Source organism: Gopherus evgoodei, chromosome 2 (genome assembly GCF_007399415.2).
Source record: "Gopherus evgoodei ecotype Sinaloan lineage chromosome 2, rGopEvg1_v1.p, whole genome shotgun sequence".
Classification (NCBI taxonomy): domain Eukaryota; kingdom Metazoa; phylum Chordata; order Testudines; family Testudinidae; genus Gopherus; species Gopherus evgoodei.
Window position 1 is genome coordinate 4,093,843 of NC_044323.1, and position 26,642 is coordinate 4,120,484.

Genomic DNA, 26,642 nt, shown 5'->3' on the forward strand with positions numbered 1-26,642 from the left:
CTGAATCCTAATTTCAGGGGCACTAATCAATTTTCCAGGGCCACCATTCGGGGCTAAGACCACACAAAAGTCCTCCCTGGCACGGGAAGGAAGCCAACCATGGTAAAGCATGGAAGGAGTTGAGAGATACGTAGCCACATGCCCTATATCCTTTTGCCTCCACTAGCATACACACATGCTGCCCGCCTGCCTTTGCCCACCGCAGAGAAGGGATGAGAAACACAGAGCAAGTTCTTCAAGAGGAGCTGCCCTGAAACCTGTTGCTTTTTGGCTTCGTCCTGTGTTGCAAAGCACATTTGCACATGTGCCTAGTCACGCAGGCTAGAGAGGAACACTGATGTGGATTTAATGGAGACAAGTCAACAAAACCAGAACAGGGAAGGAGAAAATGCCAAATGGAACAGACCAAAGAATGAGCCGCTCCAGCTTTCAGAGGGTCATGCTTGAGAAGCGCAGATCTCAATTCAAGATACTTATCTCTCCCAGGGAAGGGCTAATGAAATCCATGCGTAGACGGGATCACACTTTCCAATCAGAGAGCCAGTTCTCCGCTGTGTCATGTCTCTGGGACTGTGCTGTGTAAGTGTTTGCGGAAGCCCGCCACTCCAAACCTTGCTCTCAGTCATTTCTTTTCAGGGCAATTGCTAAGCAGCTGTGCAGAATTAACAGCTACCTCCAGCTTCTTTTTTCCCCTTGATGATTTCAAGTTAGGGATAAAAGGGAAAAAGCATTAACACTATGCTAAGTCTACACTACAGAGCCAATGCCGGCATAACTCCCTAGTGTAGACACAGCGTATACTGACAGTTTTCCTGCCCGCATAGGAAAGCCACCTCTCCAAACAACATCTGCACCCTTCTGTTCGCATAGCTGGGTCTATGCTGGGGGATTTGCTGCCATAGCTACATTGGCGAGGGGGTGTAGTTTTTTCACTCCCCAACTGACATAGCTACACTAGTTTAGGTATTAAGTGTAGACCGAGCATAAGTGTCTGGAAGATAATGGGGCAGACATCAGTGATAAGACCCAGTCAAAATCTGAGGCCAAACAAAACCTTCCATGACCAAACTACAGGGAACTTGGGCTGAGGATCAGGACTGTGATGCTTGTCTCTGCTTTGGCAATGGCCAGACCAAACCCCGATTTCTCAACACCTTCAAACTTCCCAAGGGTTCGTAGCTTCCAGCTGAACTGCTTAGCTCAGGTCCATCTCTCACCAATATTTACATTTGCCTATGTGAGCCAAGGAAGGAACAGGCCAATGAGTTATAGAGCAAGAGCGAGGTGGTGTCCATCGAGGTACTTCCGCCAGAGACAACAGAGCTACGCTGATATACACCAGTGGAGATCTGGCCCATAAAGTAGGCTTGACGAATAGGGGAGAGGAGGCATTTTAGAAGTTTGCAGGACATTATAATGCAGGGGTATCAGATCTGTCTTACCAGCTTCAGAATCAGATTGGTTTCTTGAATCTCATGATACTGACAGCAGGGGTATCAGATCTGTCTTACCAGCTTCAGAATCAGATTGGTTTCTTGAATCTCATGATACTGATAGCCTGAGGTTTCAGTTCACAAGGGCATGTACAAACTTTTCGTCCAGTTCCGTCCACCTGAACTGGGGTCCCTGGAGGGTCACCTTGAATTCCAAGAGAACCGGAAGCATGGGTGTGTGGTTAGGGCACTAGACTGAGACTCAGGTGATGAGAATTCAGTTCTCGGCTCTGCTGCTGACTCTCCTTTGTGTCCTTGAGTGGGTATTGAATCATTCCGTGTCTTGGGTCTTTTTCTGGTAAAGGGGGAGAGCACTGGTGCCCAGACTCATGATATTTGATGTTTTCACCCTAACATCACAAACCCCAAAATCATTAGGGCCTTCCAAACAATTAGGCTACTGACTATGTGCAGTGGTGTAAGATCAGAACCCAGAGGAAATGAACAGGCAGTCACACATGGCCAAAGGCAAAATGAAAGTGCCTAGGCCAGATTACGTTTGACACTCCCAATCCTTAACTCCACCCCGTTCCAAGCAATTTAACACTGAACATCACTGTGGACAATCACTTCCTCCTGGTGCTGTCATGGGCCTCCCTTGATGACAGACAGAGCAAGAGGAGGACAGAGGGAGGGGAAAAGAAAGCAAGGGGAAGAAAGAAGTGCTGCTCAAAAAGTGGGACGACATTTTCACAAAATGTTCTTCCTTTTTATTGTCATCAAAATTCCAAGTTCCAGTGAAAAATTCTGTCGCTGCTTCAAAACCTGCAAATATTTGACCAGCTCGAGAGGAGAGTTTAGTTATGAGCCCCTTAGGTACGACAGTAACAAACTCTCTAGGAGAATCTAGTTAGATAGATAGATAGTTAGATAGATAGATAGATAGATAGATAGATAGATAGATAGAGGAAATGAGCCTTAGGCCAGGTCTACACTAAAAGGTTATGTTGACACAGCTATGTCACACAGGAGTGTGGAAAGTCCACTCCCCTTTGCAACATAGATAAGCCTATCTAACCCCCGGTGTAGACAGCACTAAGTCGATGGAGGAATTATTCCGCTGACCTAGCTACTGCCTTTTGGGGAGGTGGATTAACTACAGCGAGAGGAGAACCCCTCTCATCGGCACAGGTAAGGTCTACACTGAAGCGCTCCAGAGGCGCAGTGGCTGTATGCTGGAGTGTTTCACATGTAGACAAGCCCCTAGGCCAGGGGTGGACAAACTTTTTGACCCGAGGACCACATCGGGGTTGCAAAACTGTATGGAGGGCCAAGTAGGGAAGTCTGTGCCTCCCCAAACAGTCTGGTCCCTGCCCCCTCCCAAGTCCCTCCCCCTGACTGCCCCCCTCAGAACCTCCAACCTGTCCAAACCCCCGCTCCTTGTCCCCTGACCGCCTCTCCCGGGACCATCACCCCTAATCTCCCCAGCCAACCCCCCCGCTTCCTGATTGTCCTGCCCCCATCCACTCTGTTGCCCATCCAACCCCCTGGCCCCATTCTCCATCCCCTGACTGTCCCCCAGAACCTTCACTCCATCCAACCACCCCCTCCTCCCCATCCTCTGACTGCCCCCTGGGATCTCCCGCTCCCTGTCCCCTTACCATGCTGGAGCCAGCTACCCAGCCGCACTGCCTGGCAGGAGCAGCGGGCCAGAGCACTGGTGGTGCGATGCGCTGAGTCTGCGGGGGAGGAGAGGCAGCAGGGGAGGGGCTGGGGGCTAGCTTCCCAGGCTGGGAGCTCAGGGGCCAGGCAGGACGGTCCGACGGGCTGGATGTGGCCTGCGGGCCCGTAGTTTGCCCACCTCTGCTCTAGGCTCATTAGATATTTAGGTGCTTTTGAACAAACGTCCCACCGTCCCCAAATGGAAACCCGCCCCAGCAATTCCTTTCTCTCCCTCTGCCTGAGGCCTGGAGCCAGCAGTCCCTCATGAAGGTGCTTTCGCACTCATGGAGCACAGAGGCTCTTAAGCTGAGCACAAGCCACAGTAAAAGCAGCGAAACGAACATTATCACCTGCTAAAGGCAAGTGAAGTGAGTCCGTTTGAGGGCATATTTGAGTCAGCGGCCAGGCCAGGCTGTTGGGAGGGGCAGCGCTTCTCCTGCAGCCAGAGCAGATTGGGGAATGACTCAGTTTCTTGTTGCCTCTTAAAGGGAGATTATATAAAGGCCTCTGCAAAGGAGCATTGTCCTCTCAAAGCTATTTTTTGCCAGTGAGATTCAATAGCATCCTTGTTTGCAGCTCTGCTGGGTCACCTATCCCCGAGTCTGCTGCCCACATGCCCCCCTCAGACATCACAGTCATTCCACGGGCAAACGGGAGGACAAAATAGCCAATGAGGGGATGGTCAATCACAAGATCCGGGAGGCCTGGCACTAAGGGATTCGTAGAGAACAAATGGCAGGGCCCCATGTTCAGCATCCCTGTCTCAGCACGGCTCCATTGTACACACCCGGCCCCACCAGCCCCTGCGCTGTCAGCGTCCCCATCTCAGCACAGCCCCACTGCACACACCCTGCCCCACCACCGCCTGCGCTGTCAGCCTCCCCATCTCAGCACGGCCCCACTGCACACACCCAGCCCCACCAGCCCCTGCGCTGTCAGTGTCCCTGTCTCAGCACGGCCACGCTGCGCACACCCTGCCCCACCACCCCGTGTGCTGTCAGTGTCCCCGTCTCAGCAGAGCCCCACTGCACACACCCGGCCTCACCACCCCCTGCGCTGTCAGCCTCCCCGTCTCAGCAGAGCCCCACTGCACACACCCAGCCTCACCAGCCCCTGCGCTGTCAGTGTCCCTGTCTCAGCACGGCCCCACTGCGCACACCTGGCCCCACCCATGCCAGCAGCAAAGACAATGTCTCCTGTCTCCCAGGTCTACTTTCTCTCAGTTTAGTTCGCTCTCCACTGGATCATGCTGCCTTTCAAACTTATGGGAAACTTTTGACTACCCAAAGACTGGATTATGTCCTTTCCGGATTGACTGGGTTGTTGCCTTGCACACAACTGTTTGCCAGATGCTGGGAATGGGCGACAGGGGCTGGATCACTTGATGATTACTTGTTCTGTTCATTCCCTCTGGGCACCTGGCACTGGCCACTGTCGGAAGACAGGACACTGGGCTAGATGGACCTTTGGTCTGACCCAGTAGGGCCGTTCTTACGTTCTTAAGGGCAGTTGATTGAAAAAACAACAGTGCTAAGTACAAATGAGGCTGCAGGTCGGGCCCCACCCCTCGTTAACCAACCCACTGCTTGGCTGCATGTTTCAGGGGGCCTTTGACAAATAAGATTCCAGTGCATCGCTCTGACACAGAGAACTGCGCGCTGCTCGTGCGCTGAGCCTCTAGTGAGGTAGTGGGTCAATGACTGAGTGCCTCGATGCACCCTAGGCAGCATTGCTGCAAACTGGACACAGACACGGGAGTCCCTTACAATAAAGAAGAGAAGGAGCAGACAAACCTGCTGAAATCAAAGTCTGCGTCTGCAGAGCTCTGCTTCCGCAGCCGCGGCCAAGCAGTTCCTTTCCCTCAGGCTAATGGAATGGAGGCTCCAGCCTTTCACTCCATGGTTCCCAATAGACAGGGCCTAAACCCCATTCAGCTGATCAGACCCTCCTCGAGCTTACAAAGGGAGCTCTCGATGGTCACATCTGCTCTCGATGGCTGGAACACTTTTCTAGATTGGCAGATGTTTTCCAGTAAAGGCTTCTGTAGACTGTAAAGCCTGTACATTGTAAACTCGTCTAGACTTCTGGAGGGAGAGGCTCTCTTATGTATTCTTTATTCATTGTTATTACTATCGCACCAAGGAGCCCTAGTCAACAAAGACAGGCCCAGCCCCAAAGAGCTGACAATCTATGACAAGAGGCAACAGGTGGCTGCAGACAGGTGGGAGACTACTGGGAAACACTGAGACATGTGAGGCTGCGGGGTCTGCACACCAGCAGTTTGATGGGGGTTAGATAGCAAGTGTTGGGTAATGGGAGGTCCATGCACCGGGCAGTGGTCTCATGGTAGGAGGTTGAAAGTCTGCTGCAATAATCTTCAAATAGCAATGCCCTGTGTTAAGATTCCACCAAATGCTGTGGTCTCCTGGGGCGGGAGCACCAGGGTAAAGCAGGTGTGCTGTTTAACGAGGTGTTAATTGGGCAATGGGGGAACAGAACGAGGAGATACAGAGAATGGGGGTTGAGGATTTTGCTGATGGAAAGGTGGAGGCCTGAAATAAAGAGAGAGCTGGATTTGTATGTCTCCGTGAGGCAGGCTTTGCCACAGAGGGATGCATAGAAGGCCAGATGTCTGGATGCATCTGCCTCTGAATCACTCCTTGCTCTCAGGTGGTGAAGGCTTCTGCCAGCAGGTGTTCTCGGGGTTGTAGGCCTGCAGCACTGCAAGGTGTGTGTATGTGTGAGATATGTTGGGGGGGGCTAGTTCCTCCATACTCCATGTGTGGCTGGAGCTCAATGGGAGGCCAGGAAGTGTGTGCAGCGCTAGCTGGGTGGGACGCTGCCTCAGCATGCAGTCCCTGCTCTAATAATTCCTAGCTGTGAACTCCAGGCTGGCCAGAGATGTAGTCACTCACATGAGAGCGTTTTCTCCCCGCCTCCTCCTGCCATCTGGCAGCGGTTAGCAGCCTGACATAGAAAGCGAGTGGAAAAGAGGCGCTGACCCCAGCCAGGCCTGTTCACCAGGGACAGCCCGCGTGCGATGTGCCTGCGCTGGGCTCCCACGCCGAGCCGCCGCCACGGACACTTACCTTGCACCTTGACTTTCAGGTGGCGCTCACACTTGGACTTGGCTTTTATCAGCAGGAAAATCTGCTCCTCTTTGGTGATGACATCGTCAGCATCCACCTGCAGAGAGAGAGAGAGGCACACGGTACATCAGTGGCCAGAGACAGAGCACTGAGCTCGAACAGGCTGCCCGGGAACTGACGCTCTGCGCATCCCCTGTGTCCCTTACTGGAGCCTCCTGCTCTCAGAGCCCTGGCTACGTTCCCCTCACTGCTCTGATTGTGAGTCAGGCTGCTGTGGAGAGAGCAGAGGCTTCTCCCTGCTGTGAGCAAGGGCTCGGAGTCCTATGTCCTTGCCCCCATCTTCTCCAGCTGGCTGGACACGTGGGGGGGGGTGAGCTGCTCCACCAAAAGAAGTGGAGTAATTTACTTCCTTCCTGGAACAAGACTGTAAGGCCAGAAGGGACCATCAGGGTGATGTGGCCTGACCTCCTGCAATAACGCACTCTGTGGCATTTCACCCCTAACTTTGGTGTGAGCGACAGTGTCTCATTCAGAGAGGCAGCCAGTCCGGCCGGCAAGTCAGGGCCAATCCATTATTTCCCCCCGAGGGGCGAGCGGGGGAGAAGCCAAACTCCTTCTCTGCTCTGCTCCTGAGCCGCTATGCATCCTTCTTTAGTCAGGGCAGCTTGGAAAGTTAGGGTGATTTGTCTACACTGCAGCCTGTGTAGACAGACCCGAGGTACCTTTGATCTAGTTCGCTCCGGTACAATAGCAGTAGTACACTGCCTCAGCCCTAGTGGAAATTCTAGTAGTGACCAGAGATGGCCAATGTTAGCTAATATTGGGGCAGTATCTGTGCGCGGGACTGAGAGGAAGGAGCAAAGAACCCCTCTTGAGCTTCACTTAAGGAGGAGTCCACCATGGATCTGCACAGATGAAAGACATGGAACCACAGAAACGTAGAGCTGGAGGGGACCTTGAGAGGTCTTGTACTCTATCTCCCTGTGCTGAGGCAGGACCAAGGAAACCTAGACCTTCCCTGAGCCATCGTCTCCAGCCTGTTCTTAAAACCCTCAAGTGACAGGGATTCCACAACCTCCTAGGTGACCCATTCCAGCACCAAGCATCTTAGCTCCGCAGTGGGCCTCTCCTTCCAACAGGTCTAGCACATGTGCCAAAGCCTGCAACTTTGTGCCTGCTGGACTGTCTCCAGAGGTTAAGCTGACATGATACAATTCTGTCCATCTCATTTCACCTCAGCTAATGTCCACAGGATAAGCTTGACAAACGCTTCTCCCTCCCAGCCCAGGGGCTTGTAGGCAGTGGTATTTACATGTACTGGGCTAAATTTATTTTTCATAGGACATCAGGGTGAATTTGCCTAACTGAGCTTAAATGCTTGCCAGTCGGGGCGATGGAGTCTTTGCAATACTGGGGGGCGAGGGGGGCACAAGGCCCTGTCCCCTCCATGGCCCTGCCCCTGCCCCTTCTCTTCCTTCCGAAGCCTCACCGCTGGCCAAGCCAGAAGCTAAAGCTGGGGATCCTGGGCCCCTCCACCTGCCTGGGGGAGAGGGAGGGCAAGAGCAGTTCCCAGCCTGTATCCCCGTGCTCCCCTCGCCCCGGCCTCCTGCCCAGGGCAGGCAAAGGATCCGTGGCTCCCCACAGGGCCCGTGTGGGTCTTACCCCGACCCAGCTCCAGCTTCCAGCCTGGCCTGGGGGAGGAGCCGACGAGAAACATCTGGGCCATGGTAAGAATCACAACTGGGCAGCTGTGGGGAGCTACAGACCCTCCACCTGCCCTGGGTAGGTGGCTTGGGGGTTAGGGACATGGGCTAGGGACCACTTTTTCCCCCACCCCTCAGCAGGTGGAGGGTCCGCAGCTCCCCACAGCTGCCTGGGCTCCCTGGGCCACTCATACCCCGGCTGGGCTCCAGCTTCTGGGGGTGGGGCCTTGAGGGGAAGAGGTGCAGCAAAGGGCTGGGCCTGTGGCAAAAAGTGGGAGGGGCCATGGCCTGTTGCCGGCCCCCCCCACCCCCCGTTTCAACGCCCCTGTTGCCAGTGCTTCTATATCCTGGGAAATTTCCTCAAATCTGGGCATTTTGGAGTAAAATGTTTCAACTTGGGAATTTGGGAATTTTCATTCAAAACGTAAATAATCCTGGGAAAATTTCATAAAAAGTAAAAGATTTTCCAAATCTCAAAAATCCTGGGAAGTTTTCATAAAAAGTAAAATATTTGCACTTCTTTTAAATTTCCCTCAAAATGCGTTCTTCAATTGGTGAATATTTGTCACATGATTTTCATAATCGGGCTGTGCTGCTCTCCTATTGGTGGTGCTTCAACATACTATACCATGACAGCACAAGTGAAGTGAGAAGTGCGCACATGCACTCACAACAAACCAACCTCAGCAACAGCTGGCTGGCGGGCAATGAGGAGATGGTCGTCAAATGTATCTTCTAGGTAAGGTTTCTTCCAGTAATTCCATCTATTGCAATACTTACTGATCATGCTTAGTTTCTTGATCTGTCATTAAATCTCTAAAATTTTGTATTTCGTGCTTGCAGTTGCACAGAGAATGTGGACCAGAGCGTTCGGCTGGTCATACATTTGTAACAGCACCTTCCTCCAGACAAATATAAAATATCTTCGCATACTGTGTTAGGGAATAATATATAATATGTTTGATTTAAATATAAATTGAAATATACATTACACTAATAATCGCATTCTATTATTTCAGAGATCTCGTTCCATTTTTTATCTAACGAAAAAAACAAATGAAGAGACCGGTAAGGCTGGTGAGAAGAGGAAGAGGACGGCAGGAGGAGACAAAAATCCATCTGTGTCGAAACGAAAACAACGGGAGAGCACCCCCGACACAGTATTGAAGACTCGGGGTGAACTTCCACCAAAAGAGAAGCCATCTACTTTTAAAAAAGCCTGTCAAGACTCGTGGCTTCAAGAAGATAAATACCAAGACTGGCTGCAGAAAGTAGAAAACAATCGTTTTTTTAGCTTATTGCAAATGTTGTGACGTAAAAATCCAGGCAGGTACTAGTGAGTTAGATAAACAGGCTAATGGTAAAAAACAGAAACAAAAGGTTGCGACAGTATCTAATGTTAATAAACAAGATTGTGAAATTAAAAAAGCACAAAAATTTGAAGAGATTAATTTTAATCTCTACATTAAAAATGCAGAGATTAGAATGGCCTGTTCCTTTGCTGAACACGTCAGTACTCACTTGACTGAAGTAGTTAAAAAATGTTTCCCTCATTCCAAAATTGCTGAGGCTGTAACAAATCAAAGCTTATTCAGGTCAATTCATATTTGCAAATATATCTGAACTGGCTAAAAAGGTTTTCACATGACCGCATTCAAATGCAGCATGTGAAAGAATCTTTTCCATGGTAACTGACCATAAAAACCAAAGAAAGAAACTGTATGACAACCAAAACACTCCATTCTAGTGTACTTACATGGTCCGCTTTGAAAGCAAAGCCAGAGAAGTGTTCTAATTTTGTAATTACTGTTAAGCACTTGTATTTACATTGTAAAAATATATACAGTAAAAATGACAGTGATAAAACTAGTAAAAATATTAATGACGGTAATGATGTTCCTAGTGACGACTCAGACCATGAGTCAGAAAATGGATAAAACTCAGAGATTGTAAGGAAAGTTATATAAAAGAGTGTTATTTGTTCTTTCTGTTTGCTTTTTTATCTTATTTTATAATCATATGTTTACTTTTTATTTTTTCAAAGTAACTTCGATGTACAGGGCAGGGCACATGCTGTGCTTATTAATACTTCTTGTTTTTAAAAAAGTGAAATTTGTGTAAAATACATTGTTTTCTATCATTTCAATCCTACTCCTCATGTGTTAAATATGCTATTTACTGTATAAGTAGCATATGTTTAAAATTGAAAATCATGTCTATACATATAAAAATTATAATGTGAAATATCTCCAACGAATAAGAATATTTTGGATATAATATATATTATATCATTATTAAAATACACATATTACGTTCTTTGAGATTTTGAAATAAACTTTATCTGGGAATTTTTCACCAGATTTGGGAAATTTTTAGCGCTAGGTTGGGAAAAGTTGGCATCACGATATAGAAGCACTGTGCCAGTCCATTCCCTTTCCCTGGTTTAAAGACTTCAAGGTGCAGAGAATCCTCCGGCAAGTGACCGGTGTCCCACGCTGCAGAGGAAGGCGAAAATGTTGGTGAAGCATGCGAGGATTCAACGGCCAGAGGATCTGCATTCACCCGCACATCGCACAGCATGCAAAGCAAGGGGCTGCCATTGCATCCTGTCCAGGGATGGGGACGGGGTAGTGGGAGGATCAGTGAATTAGAGACAAATCAGCTAAGGAGAGATTTTGAAAGGTGCTGATGATGCCCCTTTGTGTTTAAGAGGCTGGTCCAGTAGGCAGGACATTGGCTTAGGACTTGGGAGGTCTGGGTCAGAGCCCTCCCCTGCCACAGATTACCTGTAAGACGTTGGGCAAGTCACTTAGCCTCTCTATGCCTCAGTTTCCCATCTGTACAATGGGGAGAATAACATAGCCCTGCCTCACATAGGAACTGTGAGTGTAAGTACATTAAAGTTTGTGAGATGCTGAGATCCTGCAGTAACAGGGGCTGTGTAAGTGCCTTGGATAGACTAGGCTGCTTTGAAAATCCCATCTTAAACAGTATGGGGGCAGAGGACACAGTTGAGCAATTCTGCATCCATCCAGCAGAGGAACACCAGAGCATCCACCATGCCTGCTCTACAGTCTATTAGACTGTTATCCCAGCCACCTGCGGCTTCCTCGCCAGTCCCTAGATGTATTTATTCTTGCTCCATAATTAGAATCCCCATTGATCCATTCTGAGATGCCACATGCAACTGTCTCGAGATCATGCAGAGAGACCAAAGAGAGCTAGACACACACACACAGAAAGGGAGGGATTTCTAGGGCAGGACACCAAAGTCCGCAGCATGGAGGGACGAAGCTATTAAAAAAAAATCCCATTGAGTAATACTTAAATACAGGAACACAGATAAATATAACACCAGGGAACAGCTGAGCTGAGATTCCAGCCTTCCAACCCCTCCCCCTCCCATGCTTCAAAATACCAAAGGAGTTAAAAATATGGAGGACTCCTGCCCCTTTAAATCCCACAACCTGCCTCCATTCATGCTGTGCTATTTCAGCTTCCTCTGGCAGGCCCTGGGCCATATGGCACCTGCCTCAATCAACATCCCATCCAAAATCCAAGAACAAACTTTGACAGCCGGGCTGCCAGCCCCTGCCCCCGAAGTCCGGAGGGCTCAGGAAACTGAGCCTGTAAACTTTGCACCAGGGAGGCTGGGTTCCTCCTGCGTTTGCCCACTGCCAAGCCTGACCCAGCCTGCAGCACCCCGGAGGCCAGCGTATTCTCCGTCCACCCGAGGTGTCGCGTGCATGCCCCAGAAGGGCCATCCCTTGGTGGACACAGCACAGAAGCCTTCCCACTTGGGTTGAGGTGGGTGAACAAGCACCATGAGAACTGCAGGGGGCAGGAGAGGTGCAGGGCCTGGAGGGGCACAAGCAGGCAGTAGATCAGGACGGGGCTGTGTAAATGCACAGCAAGCCACAGCCCGGGCTCCAAAAGCTTCGTCTGCACAGCAGGTGGGAGGGGTGATTCCCGGTCTGGACAGACGTAGCACTAGCTTGAGCAGAGTTGGCACCTAAAAACAGCAGGGTCACGGCAGCAGCATGGGGGGTCTGCTTGGGCTAGCTGCCTGAGTATGTTTGGCCTTAGGTGAGTCCCTTTCTCTCTATGTAGGGCCAGTCGGGAATTTTTCAGTGAACTGTTTTCCCAAGGAAAAATAGCGATTCATCAAAACCAAAACCATGAATGGGAAAGGGTCAGTTTTGAGTAATGTCATGACTTGAAAACGCGTGGTGGGGCGGGGGAGTTCTGCCACTGTCAAAACATCTCATTTCACCACCTTCTAAATGAAAAATCCCCGTTTCCCCGTCTGAAATGGCTTTTCGTTTAGAGGTTTGAGCTAATGATAGAAAGACATCTTTTTTTTTTTTTATAAGGGTTGAAATAAAAATGAATTGCTTTGAAATGACCAAATGAAACATTTTGCCTGATCCGAACCAGAAAAAAAAATCCATTTGGTGGCTCATGAACATTTTTGAGATTTTGACATTTTGTCCTGATTAGGGATGGGAAAAGCTTTCAAAATCTCAGATATTTTCCCAAGATGAGAAAACCATTTCCTGCACAGCTCTACCTCTTTGTCTATTCAGAGAAGCAGGGAATGTCTCTAGTTATATGTTTGTGCAACACCAAGCACAATGGAGTCCTGATCTCAGCTGCGGTAACTAGGTGGTACAGCAACATAAATAGTAAAACATGCCCGGGATTAATACACATTGGTTTTAAGCTGGGAGTGATCCACAGTCTGGCCATACATAATGTATGATGCAGAATCTTCCCTTTCAATAGAGCATTTCCATCAGATTCAGCATGATGGAGGATGGTGGGGAGAATAAACATAAATAAATAAATAGACGTTTAGCCCATATGCAAGGAAGAGGGAAAAGCAGAAAGCTTCCATGAACCACCGGGGGCCTCAACATGTAGATCAAATGTACCTGTGTAGTTCTTAAATTCTACAGTGATGGATGTGATAGAGAACCCTTGGACAGAAAAACAGGGCAAGATAGACCAGATTAGAGAGGATAACATCCACAAGAAAATCCTTCCTCATAAGTGGCAGATGCTATGAAAACAGCCTTGAAGTGAATGCAAAGTAAAGGAGTCTCTTTCCAGGTGGTTGGCTAGTCTGCATTTAAAGCATCATTACCTGAGAAACATAAGAGTCCTGGGTCAGTTACACCTGTGTAAACCCAAAGTGACTCCAGCGAAACGGCTGGCGTTACAGCAGAATCTGGCCCTGAATGTTTAAAATTCTCTGCATCTGTTCCTAGTGCCACTTTAGATGATGATTTAAATCGGGTGGGAGATGCACAAATCTAATTTGCTTCTCACTGCTTAAGAGGGTTGCTTATTTATTTCTTTTCTTCTCTCTGGTTAGCATTATTTGTTGTATTGAGCCTCTTAGAGGCCCCAGTCGAGATCAGCACCCTGCTGTCCTAAGCACCGCATGTATCATAGCGAGACACAGTCCCTGCCCAGAAGAACTCACAGTCTAAATAGACAAGACATAAACATGAAACTCTATTATCCCCCTTTTGCAGAAGGGGAACTAAGGCACGGCACAGTTAAGTGACTTGCCCATAGTCCCACAGGAAGCCTGTGGCAGAATTGGGAACTGAATGCAGATTTTCTTCATCCCAGTCCCAGTGTTGCCAACCCCAAGCTTTTGAAAATCCCAAAAATCATGAGATTGCTTCAAAAGTTGAGAGTAAAAACAAAACAAAAAAGACATTGGGCATTAATTTGACATGCCTTTGGGGGCTGATCCCATAGGGTGCATCCAAGGTCACATTTTTCAGCTTTTCTCCACTACCACAAAGGCTAGAAACTTCCTTTTTTCCCGCAGAATGATAGCTGAGATTCTCAGGGAATCACATGACTCCAGAAGCTGGGGCTTTAAGGCAAACACCAACTATTGGGAAACACCTGATAAAATCACAAGCATTGGCAACACCGCAATCCAGTGCCTCACCACAAAACCATCCATGCCTTCCATTTGGATCGTGAAACTAAATTGCTGACTTTCTCCTGCTACTTGCTTGTCACTTTCACTTCCTGCTTCTCTTGCACTTAGACAACATGCTTCCAGCATGACAGTAGAAGATTGAAATAAAGAACCAGACCTGTTCTCATTGCAATCCGATCAAATCTATGGCAACATACGTATGTGGTCACAGCGGGTTTGGTGAGACTTCTTTTTTGATGAGCATTCCTAAATTCTGGTCCAGAAATATTTGAGAATGACCCCGCTAGAGAGATTAGCAGTCAGTAGGCCAAAATTTTCAAATCAGAGTGCCCCTAAAGTTAGCCACCTACATAAAATTAATAGATTATATAGGTGCATTGACGATAAAGCCAGAAGGAACCATAGTGATCACCTAGTCAGACTTCTGGTATAGCAAAGGTCTTAAGCCTTCCCCAAATTAATTCCTGTTTGAATTGAAGCAGATATTTTTGATCCAATCTTGATTTAAAAATTGGCAGTGGTGGAGATTCTCCATGACCCTGGGCAAAGTGTCCCAGTGGTTAATGACCTTCACTGTTAAAGACAAATGGCTTTATTTTCAGAAGTGCTGCAGTTTGGGCTATAAGGATTCCTACTAAAGTCTGCAAAGTGGCCTCCATTCTGGCTGCCCAATTTGAACCCCTGAGGCCTGATTTTCAGAGGGGCTGAGCAATCCCAGCCTGCACCTGCAGTCGATGGGAGCTGCAGGGGTTCGGCCTCAGCACCTCCAAGCAACAGGCCCAAGGAGTGTCAAGCTGGGCGCCCAAAACTGTTGGGCGTTGGGCGCCCCATGAGAAAAGCCTGCTGGCATGCTCTGTGACTCAGTTCCCCATCTATAAAACAGGAGGTGGGGGATTCTGAAATGGTTCTGCCCCAGCAAAGACCTACAGCTAGAGAGAAGCACAATCATTACACAAATGCAACAAGCTAGACCAGCCGTAAGCCAGTGCAGTCACTGGAGATACATGGTCTTCTCCCCATCTCTTGGCCTCTCGGAAGAGGTACAAGGGCTTTGAGTTTAACTGCAGACTAAGAGCCAGTCATACACACGGGGCCTTTCCTGTGGGTAGCACTGACCCAAATGCAGAGTCATATTCCATCACAAACACGCTGCTGTTGCCACAGCTCCATATTGGCCCATGCTAGGATCAAACTGGGCACCTCTGGAGCACAAAGTCTTCCACGCTGAGTGCAGTTTGTGACAAACTCTCATCCTCTGTGGAACGGGCACAGACAGAGAGGCCTAACACACGAAGGCGTCAGATACACTGGGACACCCACATACAGGTACCTAGTTCTTTTCATCAGCAGATTTTAACATTATTTTGCAACCAAGATCAGCATCACGATCTTCTTTTTACAACAGGGAAACTGAGGCACAGAGCAGGTCCAGGATTACCCACCAGGTCAGAGCTAGGCATAGAACCCAAGTTTCCTGAGTCACAAGTTAGTGTACGACCTGCTAGGCCACACTGCCTCCTGCTGCAAGGGCTACAATCATCTGATCATAGACAACCCTCCTTTTCATGCACCTGCATCTAGATCAGGGATGGGCAAACTACAGCCCGGGGGCCACCTAGCCCCCAGGCATTTTAATCCAGCCCTCAAGCTTCCGCCAGAGAGCCAGGTCTGGGGCTTGCCCTGCTCCATGAGGCTTCCAGAAGCAGCAGCATCTCCCCGCTCTGGTTCCTATGCATAGGGGCAGTCAGGGGGCTCCACACGCTGCCTCCACCCCAAGCGCCGCCCCTGCAGCTCCCATTGGCAGGGAACCACGGCCAGTGGGAGCTGCAGGGGTGGCACCTGTGGACAGGGCAGCGCGCAGAGCCACAGGCTGCACCTCTGCATAGGAGCCGGAAAGGGGGACATGGCGCTGCTTCTGAGAGCTGCTTGAGGTAAGCACCCCCCAGATCCTGCACCCTGACTCCCTCCCATGTCCGAGCCCCCTGCCCCAGTGCTGATTCTCTTCCCGCCCTCCGAACGCCTCAGTCCCAACCCTCGCCCCCTTTGCACCCCAACCCCCAATTTCGAGAGCGTTCATGGCCCGCCACACAATTTCCATAACCAGATGTGGCCCCTGAGCCAAAAAGTTTGCCCACCTCTGACCTAGATTCTGCTCTTCAGCACTCGCTACTTTGCACCTACAGTTGTGCCTCAGGGCTTCAAAGGAAAGAAGGGGGCTATGGATCAGCATTCACATTGCACACCACTCCAGTACCCAGCCCGAGCCGGGGAAGCTAATGATTCAACCAGGGAACCAAATTTGGGGTTGAGTCCTGGTCAGCTGCCACCCAAGGCACGTTGAGCATATGCTAAGAAGAAGAAAGGAAAGACCGCAAACCCTTCACCTTGTCTATACTGCAGAACTGCACCAATCACAGCCAGTTAGTGATCATTCTACTGCCACAGCTGCCCCAGTGCAATCCCGGAGGAGCGACGGGATAAACCGGGATAAGCCATGATTCGCACCAGCAGGTCTTAACCCATTTCCCACCAGCCAAAAGCTTGCGTGGCGCCAGACGATTGCCAGTGGTGGACATCCACTGAGTAGCCTTAAGAAGTTATCCAGAGATCCAGCCGGGTGGCGGATGATCTGCAAGGGCGCTATGCCTTTTGGGAGTCAGCTTCTGGCAGGTGTAAGCCGCCTGGCTGCAAAGAGCAGCGTCACCGGCCTACGCAAGGGATGCACACCAAGGGCAACTGCACTGAAAGGCTTGTGGCTTGCATGCAAGTGGAGGTTTGCAGAACCTGGAGCTGGAGTGGTGCTAAGAGCTAAGAGTCCAGCTGTAGCCCTGCAGACCTCAGGAGCTTGGCTGCAGGTAAGGCCACCTCAGGGGACAATATGGGCCGACAGTTAACCAGGCGAATGTAGGGACACTTCACTGCCCCCGCAAAAACATCCTCAGTCCCCTGCCCAAGCGCAGACCTTCCTGTACTCAGGATGAGCACAGAGCCAAGCCTGATGGCGAGGAGGAATAGTTCAGTGGTTTGAGCATTGGCTTGCTAAACCCAAGGTTGTGAGTTCAATCCCTGAGGAGGCCATTTAGGGAACTGGGGTAAAAATCTGTCTGGGGTTTGGCCCTGCTTTGAGCAGGGGGGTGGATTAGGTAGTCTCTTCCAACCCTGAGATTCTATGATTCCAATGTGAAAAATCAGTGTGGGGGGTAATAGAAGCCTACATACAAAAAAAAATCCAGAAATCATCAGGACTGTCTGTATAAACTCAGGATATCTGGTCACCCTACACAGGGTAGTGTAGGAGGGAATAGGCCTGGGCAGCTGGCACAACTCCTAACACTTTGCAGTTAAGAAGACATCTGCTGGCATCTTTTCCCCTTGTCAATGGTTTTCACCTCTTGGCTTCACATCACCCCCTTTTGCCAAAAAGCTGCTTGCAGGGAAGGCTCGAGGCATCGTTTCGGTGTTAGCAAAATGCAGAAAGGCACAGTAGGAAAAAGGCTAGGCGGAGGAGGGCTAGGTAGTGATTCTAGCCAGGGCCTGTAAAATAAAAAGGTTTTCCTTGCCCCCAGAGGAGGCCACGGGGTAATTATGATAATGTTTTCTGGTATTTCCATTTCATTGGCCGATCTCCCAGCCACTAAAGTAAACCCCAAGTCTCAGCGGAGAGGTCATATTCATCCTTGTTTATGGGACTCATTTTCAGAAATAACAGTATCCTTTTTGTGAAACTGCCCTGGCAGCGGGTCAGAAAAAGAGCCAAAAGCAAATAGATTCCTGGTTACGGTTAAAACTTTGCGACGGCTTACGGTACCGATACAAGGGGCTGTGGGGGACGTGCTGTCCGGACCACGACGAATTGTTTTCCTGGAGCAGAGGGGGAAATTAAACAATTTGTGCTCATAATTGCAAAAAACAAACCCAGAGGTGGATCCGAGCAGAGTGAGAACACGGCAGGCTAGGCAATGAGGTGGAGCCCAGGGGTGAAGTCACCCCGGGTCAGGTTCTAAGCACCTGATCAAAAGCTCACTGAGGCCAATGACAGCTTTTCCAGTGACTTCAGATCAGGTGCTATCCCCTCGCCAGGTTCAAAGGCCGCTTTCTTTTGCGTTGAATGCAGGTCCAGGCCAGTTTCTGCGGCCCAGAGACCTGGCTGGCTCCAGCGAAGCCAGAGGTCGTGTGCTATCCGGAGCGGAGGAGCCTGAAAAGGTCTGTCGCTGGGATGGCAGGGCGTGGCGGGAGAGTCATCAGCAAACCAGGCCCGGTGAGGTTCTAGCTCAGCCCTTCGGAGCAGCTAGGCAGAGGATGCAACAGAGAAGGAGAATTGGAACATCAGCTCAGGGCAGGTGTCTCCTGTTGGTGCAGATGCTGCCCAGAGCTCTACAGCAGCAGAGATCACCGTCCGGGTATCAGGAGCTCCTCCATTGCCACAGGCTAAGGTCAGTGGCGCTGGAGAGGTTCACTGTCCCCAAGCTCCTTTGTGTTTGCGTTTAGATCTGGGGCCAGCAGCACTAGCTGCTATAAAGCAGCATAACTTCCGGGGTGTTAATTGGCCAAGGTGGATTGACACCAGCTGAGGATCTGGGCCCTGCTTGGTAAAGAGGGAATTGAGTGAAGCATGCGGCATGTGGACATGGGCTGATTATACCGTCCCTGCATGTCTGCGTCTCCCACTGAAGCTGATGGAAGCGCTCTCCTGGCGCCCTTGTACACTGGACTTGTCGTTCGTTGTCTCATGCCCTGTCCACTTTTGCAGGCACATGGCTGTCCCGTGCAACCTATTCTCTGCATCCCTTAGGATTAAACATGACCGTATTCTCCAGTGATACAAAGCATCTTATGTACCCAGCTGGGGCAGGGGGACTGAAGGAGGGTGGCTTTGTGTTAAAGGCACCGGATGACATCTTGGGAACTGGTTCAAAGCCTAGCTCTGTCGCAGATGATTGGCTGGGCCAACTCCATCAATCAATTCCATCTTTGACTTCAGGTGAGGGTTACCTTCCCCCAGCCCCAGCCCATCCAATCAGTAAAGACATGCCGGGACTCCAAGTCTTGTTATACTCTTAACAAATGATTGTAGAAATGAACATGGATTCACTCAGCAGCAGAACTAGCCAGAAATCCCTGTCTCCCGTCCCCATGAAAAATATTAGATACTTTCTGTGTGGGCAGTGGGGGGAAGTGAAGAATTTTGGGTTCAGGGGAAAATGTTTTCAACAAACCATTTAGGAAAAATGCACATTTCCTGCAGAAGTTTCCCCCAGAATTGAGTTGGATATTTTTTGACCACCCCTAACTCAGCAGGTCTGCTTCCGGTGGGTACTCAATCACAACTGCCAATACGAGTCATGAAGAGGGGCTTGTACTTGTGTGAGCCCTGCGGAGCTAAGGGAGAGGGAACCTATCAAGGAGCACTTCGAAGTCCCAACCAAGATCGGGGTCCCATTGGCCTAGACACGATCCACACTCATTGTGGGAGACGGAGGCTATATCTGCACCACAGCTTATGTCGGCATTACTTGTGTTGCTCAGGGATGTGAATAACCCACTTAGCTGTGTGACATAAGTCACACCAACATAAGCACCAATGTGGACAGTGCTCTGTCGGAGACAAGAAGAGAACATCTCCTGCTGACATAGCTACCGCCGCTCGTGGAGGTGGTTTTATTATGCCAACGGGAGAGATCTCTCCCGCCAGCATAAGGCGTCTTGGTGCCACCGCAGCGCTGTATGTGCTAACAAGCCCTGATTCCCTGCACCAAAGATCTTACACTTACATAGAAAAGAAAGCGGCAGTGAAATGTCTTGTCTGAGGTCCCCCAATAGATCAGCAGTAGAGTCAGAACTAGAACCCACTTCTCCTGACTCATAGCCCAGTGCTCTAGTCACTAGAGCAGGCCCCTTTTCTTGCTGCCAGTCACAGATGGTATACTAAGCTCCAAAACGAACCCACTGATGTTTGGAAACAATGGGGGAGCACTGAGGACAAATTTACCCTTGGCAACCTTTATTACTAGGGATGCTGCACCTGAAGGAAAGAACCCAGCTTGACTCTCAGCTCCCAGATTGAGGCTGCGGGGTAGGAGGTTCTTAAAACATAACCCTCCTTTTGCTTGTAAGCTGAACTCACTGGACATGTAGAAAAAAAATAAACATGGTGCTTCCATAGATTCAGCCCAGAAGGGACCACTGTGGTAATACAGTCTGAGCTCCATCACACAGGCCATAGGACCTCCCTGTGTTAATTCCTGCTTCAAGTGCAAGTGCTCTGCTTGACTAGAGCAGATCTGTTAGAAAACACTCCATCATGATTTAACAATGCCCAGTGATGGAGTATCCTCTACAGCACAACCCTCGATAGGACTTACATATCAGAGTGCAAATTGCTAGACTGAATCAGACAGTGGCTCATCCTGTTTCAGAGAGGGACGAGTACCCAATGCTTCAGGAGAAGCAAATAATAATAAATCTGGGGTCCTTTTTATGTGCCTGGTGACTTTTGAACCTTTAAAGTTTTTGTCACTTTTCTTCTGCATGGGTGGGGCTAGAAAGTGATTTTTGTTTTTAAATGCAAGCTGAAAATCTTGCTTAATCATCTGACTCCAGAAGCTGGGGCTTCACGAAAAATAGATCCCAAGAAGTGCAGTAAAATCACAGGAGCTGTCAACACCGTGTTGGAAATTTTAGCTGCTGCGAGGGGTGGTAACCCCTACCCTCACCCCCACCACTCTCTCGTTCTTTCTCCACCCAAGTCTCCGCAAGAAAAACCCAAGCAAAATAACAAACCTGGTAGCATTTGTTGCAAACACAAACCGATCGGCAGGCGGGTGGGGTGGGATCAGCTAGTCCACCTTGTGTGATTGTGTTTTCAATGTACGGGCGTTATTGCCATCATAAAGAATGCGGACTGAGATTGATTTCCTGTCAGGTTCACGCTGGAAAGAATTTAAAATAAATAAAGGCGGCGTGCTAGTTGGCCCTGCTGGAGTTGCAGTAGCTAAGCAGCTACCCCACTGCCAGGAGTGAAGGACAAGGGGGTCTAGGAGCTGAGCGGTGTCCCACGCATGGTTCCGGGCCAGGGAGGAGTGGGGGACAAAGTCAAGAGAGCAACAGGGAAAAATCCTGGCCTCAGACTCTGCCCTTGTCAATGGGAGAGGTCAAGGGGCCGGAGAAGGCCCCTGTGGCATAGCCGAATTGTCCACACTGAGCACATCAGCATGGAAATGATCCCTGATAATTACGCCCTGCGCTTCCTCCGCACGCTTTTGGAGCCATGGATGCTTTTTTTGATCCGGGTCTGTGCCCACGGGGGTCCAGCACTGGGATCGGGGCTGTGGAAATACAAATCAATAACAGGGATGATCTCTCCATGGCTGAGAGGCAGCTCTGCCCCTTCCAGCACTGCATGGTGGGCGGAAGGGGGGCTAAGGCAGGACATATGAACCCATGACTCTCTGTCCTTGCACATGCATATTTTTCTCCCCTCTATGCCACTGGTGGAGGGGCTGGGAGGGGAGTCATTACAAGAGGAAGAGGGGGAGAATGGTGTTTAAAGACTAGGGATGTAAAGGATGGGATAAGTCAGGGAGAAGAAGAAACGAGGGGGATGAAGGAGGAGGGGAATGAATTGGAAAGGAAAGGAAGGGTGAGGTGGTTGGTGGCAAGGAAGAGGGGAATGCTGGGGGTGCGCAGTGACAGTGCACTCACCTCCCAGCCCTGCTCACCCACCCCCCCAGCGGAAAAGCATATGAGAATTTGGTGGCTTAATCCCACTCTGTAGACCACATCCTCAATCCCTCACCTGATCCAGCACAGCTGGCTTCCTCTGCTCCAACAAGAGGACTCAGGGGGCTGCACTCTGACACAGGGGCTGCAGGTGGCAGAACATACAAGGTAGCTCCTCGGAGACATCACAGCCAAGGCAGAAAATCCTGCCCTGACTTGGTATCGCACGACATTTTGATTAAAAAAACTAGAATGATCAAAACATGGCACATGATAAATGGACTAAAAACTGTCTAACTGATAGGTCTCAAAATGGGGAAACATCATGGAGCAGGTGTGCTTCCAGTGAGGGCCCCACAGAGATCTGTTCTTGGCCCTAGGCCATTTAATATATTTAATCACTTACCTGGATGAAAACATAAAATCATCACTGATAAAGCTTGCAGATAGCATAAACGTTGGGGGAATGGTAAATAATGAAGAGTTCAGGGTATTGGTTCTGAGAGATCTGGATCGCTTGGTAAACTTGGCACAAGCAAACAATAAGCATGTTAATATGGCTAAATGTAAATGTTTAGCTCTAGGAACTAAGAATGAGGGCCGTCTTTACAAGATGAAGGACTCTATCCTGAGAAGCAGGGTCTCTAAATATGAGGGGGGGTCATGGTGTATAATCAGCTGAACATGAGCTCCCAGTGTGACCTGATGGCCAAAAGAGCATAATCAGGGGAATCTTGAGTATGAGTAGAGAGGTTATTTTACCTCCGTATATGGCATTGGTGTGACCGCTGCTGTAACCTGCATCCAGTTCTTGTGCCCGCAATTCAAGAAGGAGGTTGATAAATTGGAGAAGGTTCAGAGAAGAGCCACAAGAATGATAAAGGATTAGAAAACCCGCCTGACAGTGATGGACTCAAATAGCTCAATCTATTCAGCTTGAGAAAAAGAAGGCTAAGGGGTGTCATGATTGCAGCCTGTAGGTATCTACATGGGGAACACGTATGTAATAATGGAGTCATCAGTCTTGCAGGGAAAGATATTCCACAATCTAATGGCTTGAAGTTGAAGCTGGACAAATTCAGACTGGAAGTAAAGCTTCAATGATTTACAGTGATGGTAATTAGCCACTGGGACAATTTACCAAGAGTCATTGACAATTCTGAAGTCAAGACTGGATGTTTTTCTAACAAACTGTTCTGGGAATTATTTTGGGGACGTTCTCTGGCTTGTGTTATATGGGAGGTCAGACGAGATGATCACAAAGGTCCCTGCTGGCCTTGAACTCTATGAATCTCTACCCTACTTGGGGTTTTGTTGTGTTGTAAAAAGGATCTGCTGGGTTTTATTTGCCAGATTCTGCTCCACCTGCCACACGACTGTTGACATTGACTCAGGCCTGGTCTCCTTGGAGAGCTGATGCAGTAACAAGAGAGCAGTTGTGTTCATGCAGGAGGACACCTGGCAAGCTCCTCAATCTCAGGCACCTGGATACGATCCTCATCGATGCAACCCAGTTGATCAGTCTTCTTGCCACGCTAGTGCCTTCAAATCTTGGTGATGCTGAGCTTTGTGTCTGGCAAACATTGTTTATCAAAGCGCGTAAACGTTTTACAGCCTTCATTGCGCATTGCTTGGCGTGGACTCAGGACAAGCTGCATCGGAACATCTGCTCAACCTGCCTAGGGATGATGCACTCAGAGAAATTGCCTGCATTTTGATTACATCCCAGGAGTGACTTAGTGGGTGCTAAGCTATGCAATGAGTAGCTTGCAGCTGACAAAAACTCAACACAGCTTCTCACTGGCCCTACCAAAGCAGACAGTTTTTCTCTGCATTTACAAGATAGACTTGTTGCATAGAGACCATGCAGTCACAACTTTGGGTGTCAGCTTTAGTAACATTCAGGACTCATGTATAACCCCCTGGCAAAGGGCATGACACATCTTCCCATTGTGGCAGACTGGCTAGAGGATAACAGCCTACTGCTGCCACCTGTGGAGGGAGAAAAGTCTTTAGCTCAAGCACTATAAGTCTGCACCATGTGTCCGAAAGGTCCAAGCCTGGAGACTGAAATCCCTAGGCTAAAGTAATTCCAGTCTAGATCACGATGCAGTTAGTAACATCTGTTTGAACAGCCCGGATGTTTCCACAAGCACTTGACTTTTGACATTGACAAGAGTAGGAAACTTGACCAAGACTGCTGGATGACCTTTAGTTGTTGAGATTCCCTGGTTGGTTCTGAAGTCTGAATGTTTTTCACAGGCTAATCCATCAGGAGCACCATAAAAGGAGGTGAAGGTTGGTCTGACACTGCAGATTTGTATTTGTCTTGGCTGATGCAGCTATTTCTCTCTTATCTTCGAAAGACGATATAAGTGAGTACCGCAAGAGACTCTGTGTTGGGCCCCATTCCTAGAACACACGCTCCATGCTTGGTTACGATATTCTTTTTCTTTTAAAGCAGATGTTCCTCAGCTTTATTGGCCTCGTAAACTCCTGTCTCTGGAGACAGTTTTGGAGCTATCAGGGTTATGAGGGAATGGATTCTATTTATTTTATTTTTACTTTTTATTGCTCTTTTGCAGGAACCAGACGGGAGGTGGAGCTTACCAGGCTCCGGAGAGGAGTCACAGGAGGGAACACGCAGCTTCCGCCCCTTCCAAACACTGGGAAGATGAACACTTTGAAACTCCAGTATGCAAACTTGGACTTTTCAGACCTCATTTTGACTTGTCGCTCCCAATAGGTTTGCAATCTTTGAAGAAATGTCTGATTGCTCTTATACTTGGGGGGTGGTTTATCAAAGAGGAGGATACAAGCACATTCCCCAATGGATTTTAATGACTCAATCACCCTTTCTCTGAAAATGAGTCCTCCTCCGATGTGTCTTCCCCACTGCTGCAATGCTTTAGGCACCGGCTCACTGCCTCCCTTGCCTAGATCCCCCTCTCTGCACCAGGCAACCCTTTCAGTTATGGCATCTGGAGGTGCTGTCATGTAAGACACCTGACTGTGTTCTGCTTTGTAAACTGAGCCATCTAAACAAACACAGCCTGCATTTGCAGGAGCCCCAGGTGTCCTCCTGCTACAGGAGGAGCAAGAGAAACCAGCGCTCTGTGAAATCAATGGACTAGATCCTTGGAAAGAGAAGCAACATTTCCCCATGTCTGTAGTTAAGAGGCTGGGGTGAGGGATTTAAAAGCACAATATGCCCTGTGGGTGTCCTGTTGAAATGAAAAGTTGAACAGCCTTTAGTTGGCTACTGGGACTGGCCAGGAGGGAAACGCATCTATTTCACAGCTCACCACTCCTGCAGGCTAGAAACCACATCAATTTCATATTAAAGATTCTGAACAGGGTGTCTAATTGAAAGCTATTAAAGAAAACAGTTCCAAAAATACTTCTTATTAAAGTCATGATTTCTGAGGAGTAATAACATGAGGCCAAATTTTGATAGTTTTAATCATGCTAAGGTGAACCCCAGCACCATAGTGTGTTACTATCCCCATTCAATAGATGGAGAACCGAGGCACAGAGAATCTCAGTGACTCACGCACTGTCACGCAGAAAGTTTGTGGCACAGGATGGTGTTGAACCCAACCTCTAAGAACACAGACTTGCGTCCTAACCACTTGACCCTCTTGTCATAAACAGATAGCTAAGGGTTAATGTCTCTTTCACCTATAAAGGGTTAACAAACAGTGACCTGCAAACACCTGACCAGAGGACCAATCAGGAGACAAAATACTTTCAAATCTCTTGGAGGGAAGCCTTTGTTTGTGGATTTTGGGTTTGGCTTTGTTCTCTCTGGGTCCTGGACGGGACTAGAGGTGCAACCAGGTTTCTGCCAAGCTCCCTGCTACAGTCTCTTATCTATTCAGAATTGTAAGTAAGAAAAGGCAGTCATAGTCTTTTAATTTGGTTTTTTTTCATTTGCATATGTGTACTTGCTGGAAGTAGCTTGAATTGTGTTTCTGCTGGAGAAAGTTTCTTTCTATTGTTTATAGTTAAAAGACCCTGTAACTTTTTACCATCTAAAGTGCAAAGATAAACCTTTTACTTTTTTCCTTCTTTTTTATTAAAAGTTTTGCATTTAAGACCTGTCTGGTTTTTTTCTCCTAGTTAAGGTTCAAGGGAATTGGTGGGGAGAAGGGAAGGATAAATTTTCTCTTTGTGTTAGATTCACGCAGCTTGAATCTGTACGGCCTCTGGGTGAGGGGGAAGGTAACACTCCTCTCGGTGTGGTGATTCAAGAAGTTGAATCAGGCGATCTCCTAGTGTTCCCAGGGCGGGAAGGAGCTGGGAGGAAGAAGGGAGGGGGAAGGGAATGGTTTATTTTCCTTTGTTGTGAGACTCAAGGAATTTGAGTCTTAGAACCCCCAGGGAAGGTGTTTGGGGGAGACCAGAGTATATCAGGCGCTCTACTCTAAGTCCTAATTGGTGGCAGCCTATCAGATCTAAGCTGGTAATTAAGCTTAGGGGAATTCATGCTAGTACCCATATTTTGGATGCTAAGGTCCAGAATTGGGAATTATACTTGACACATCCTGCCTCTCTTCCCTACAGACACCCGTCTTTCCCGTTACCTCCTTCTCAAGGTTCACCTGGCCCGCTGATCAAGTCTTTGACCCAGTGTTGGAGTTCATTCTCTGATTGCGGTGAGGTTACCAGAAGTGCTTGCTTTGGCATATGGTGGAGCTTCAGGAACGGCAGCAGGATCACAGAATGCCCCTGCAGCCCCTGTATAACCACCCTCCCCCCTCACCATGTTCCTTAGCCTCCTCACCCACCAGATGAGTAAGAAATCGTGGGGGTAGGCTCCGTGCACCCGCCCACTCCACCCCAGTGGACAGCCCAACCATAAGGCTGTCATTATTATGAAATATTTTTAGTGGCCTTTTCCTTCCCTACTATTCTCCTCCCAAACCCCACCTGGGCTACCTTGTCAGTTCTTTCCCTCTTTTTATAATTAAATAATAAAGAATACATGATTTTTAAACGAGAGTGACTT

The 26,642-nt window shown here is 48.9% G+C and overlaps 1 protein-coding gene across 1 annotated transcript in view; it reads right to left on the bottom strand.

The window, feature by feature from the left end:
- PTH1R (parathyroid hormone 1 receptor) overlaps positions 1–26,642 on the bottom strand; it is a 170,043-nt gene that overhangs the window by 67,737 nt on the left and 75,664 nt on the right. The window contains exon 2 of the mRNA XM_030549838.1: positions 6,245–6,341. Within this exon, the coding sequence (XP_030405698.1) occupies positions 6,245–6,341 (97 nt within the window). The remainder of the gene's footprint in view (positions 1–6,244; positions 6,342–26,642) is intronic.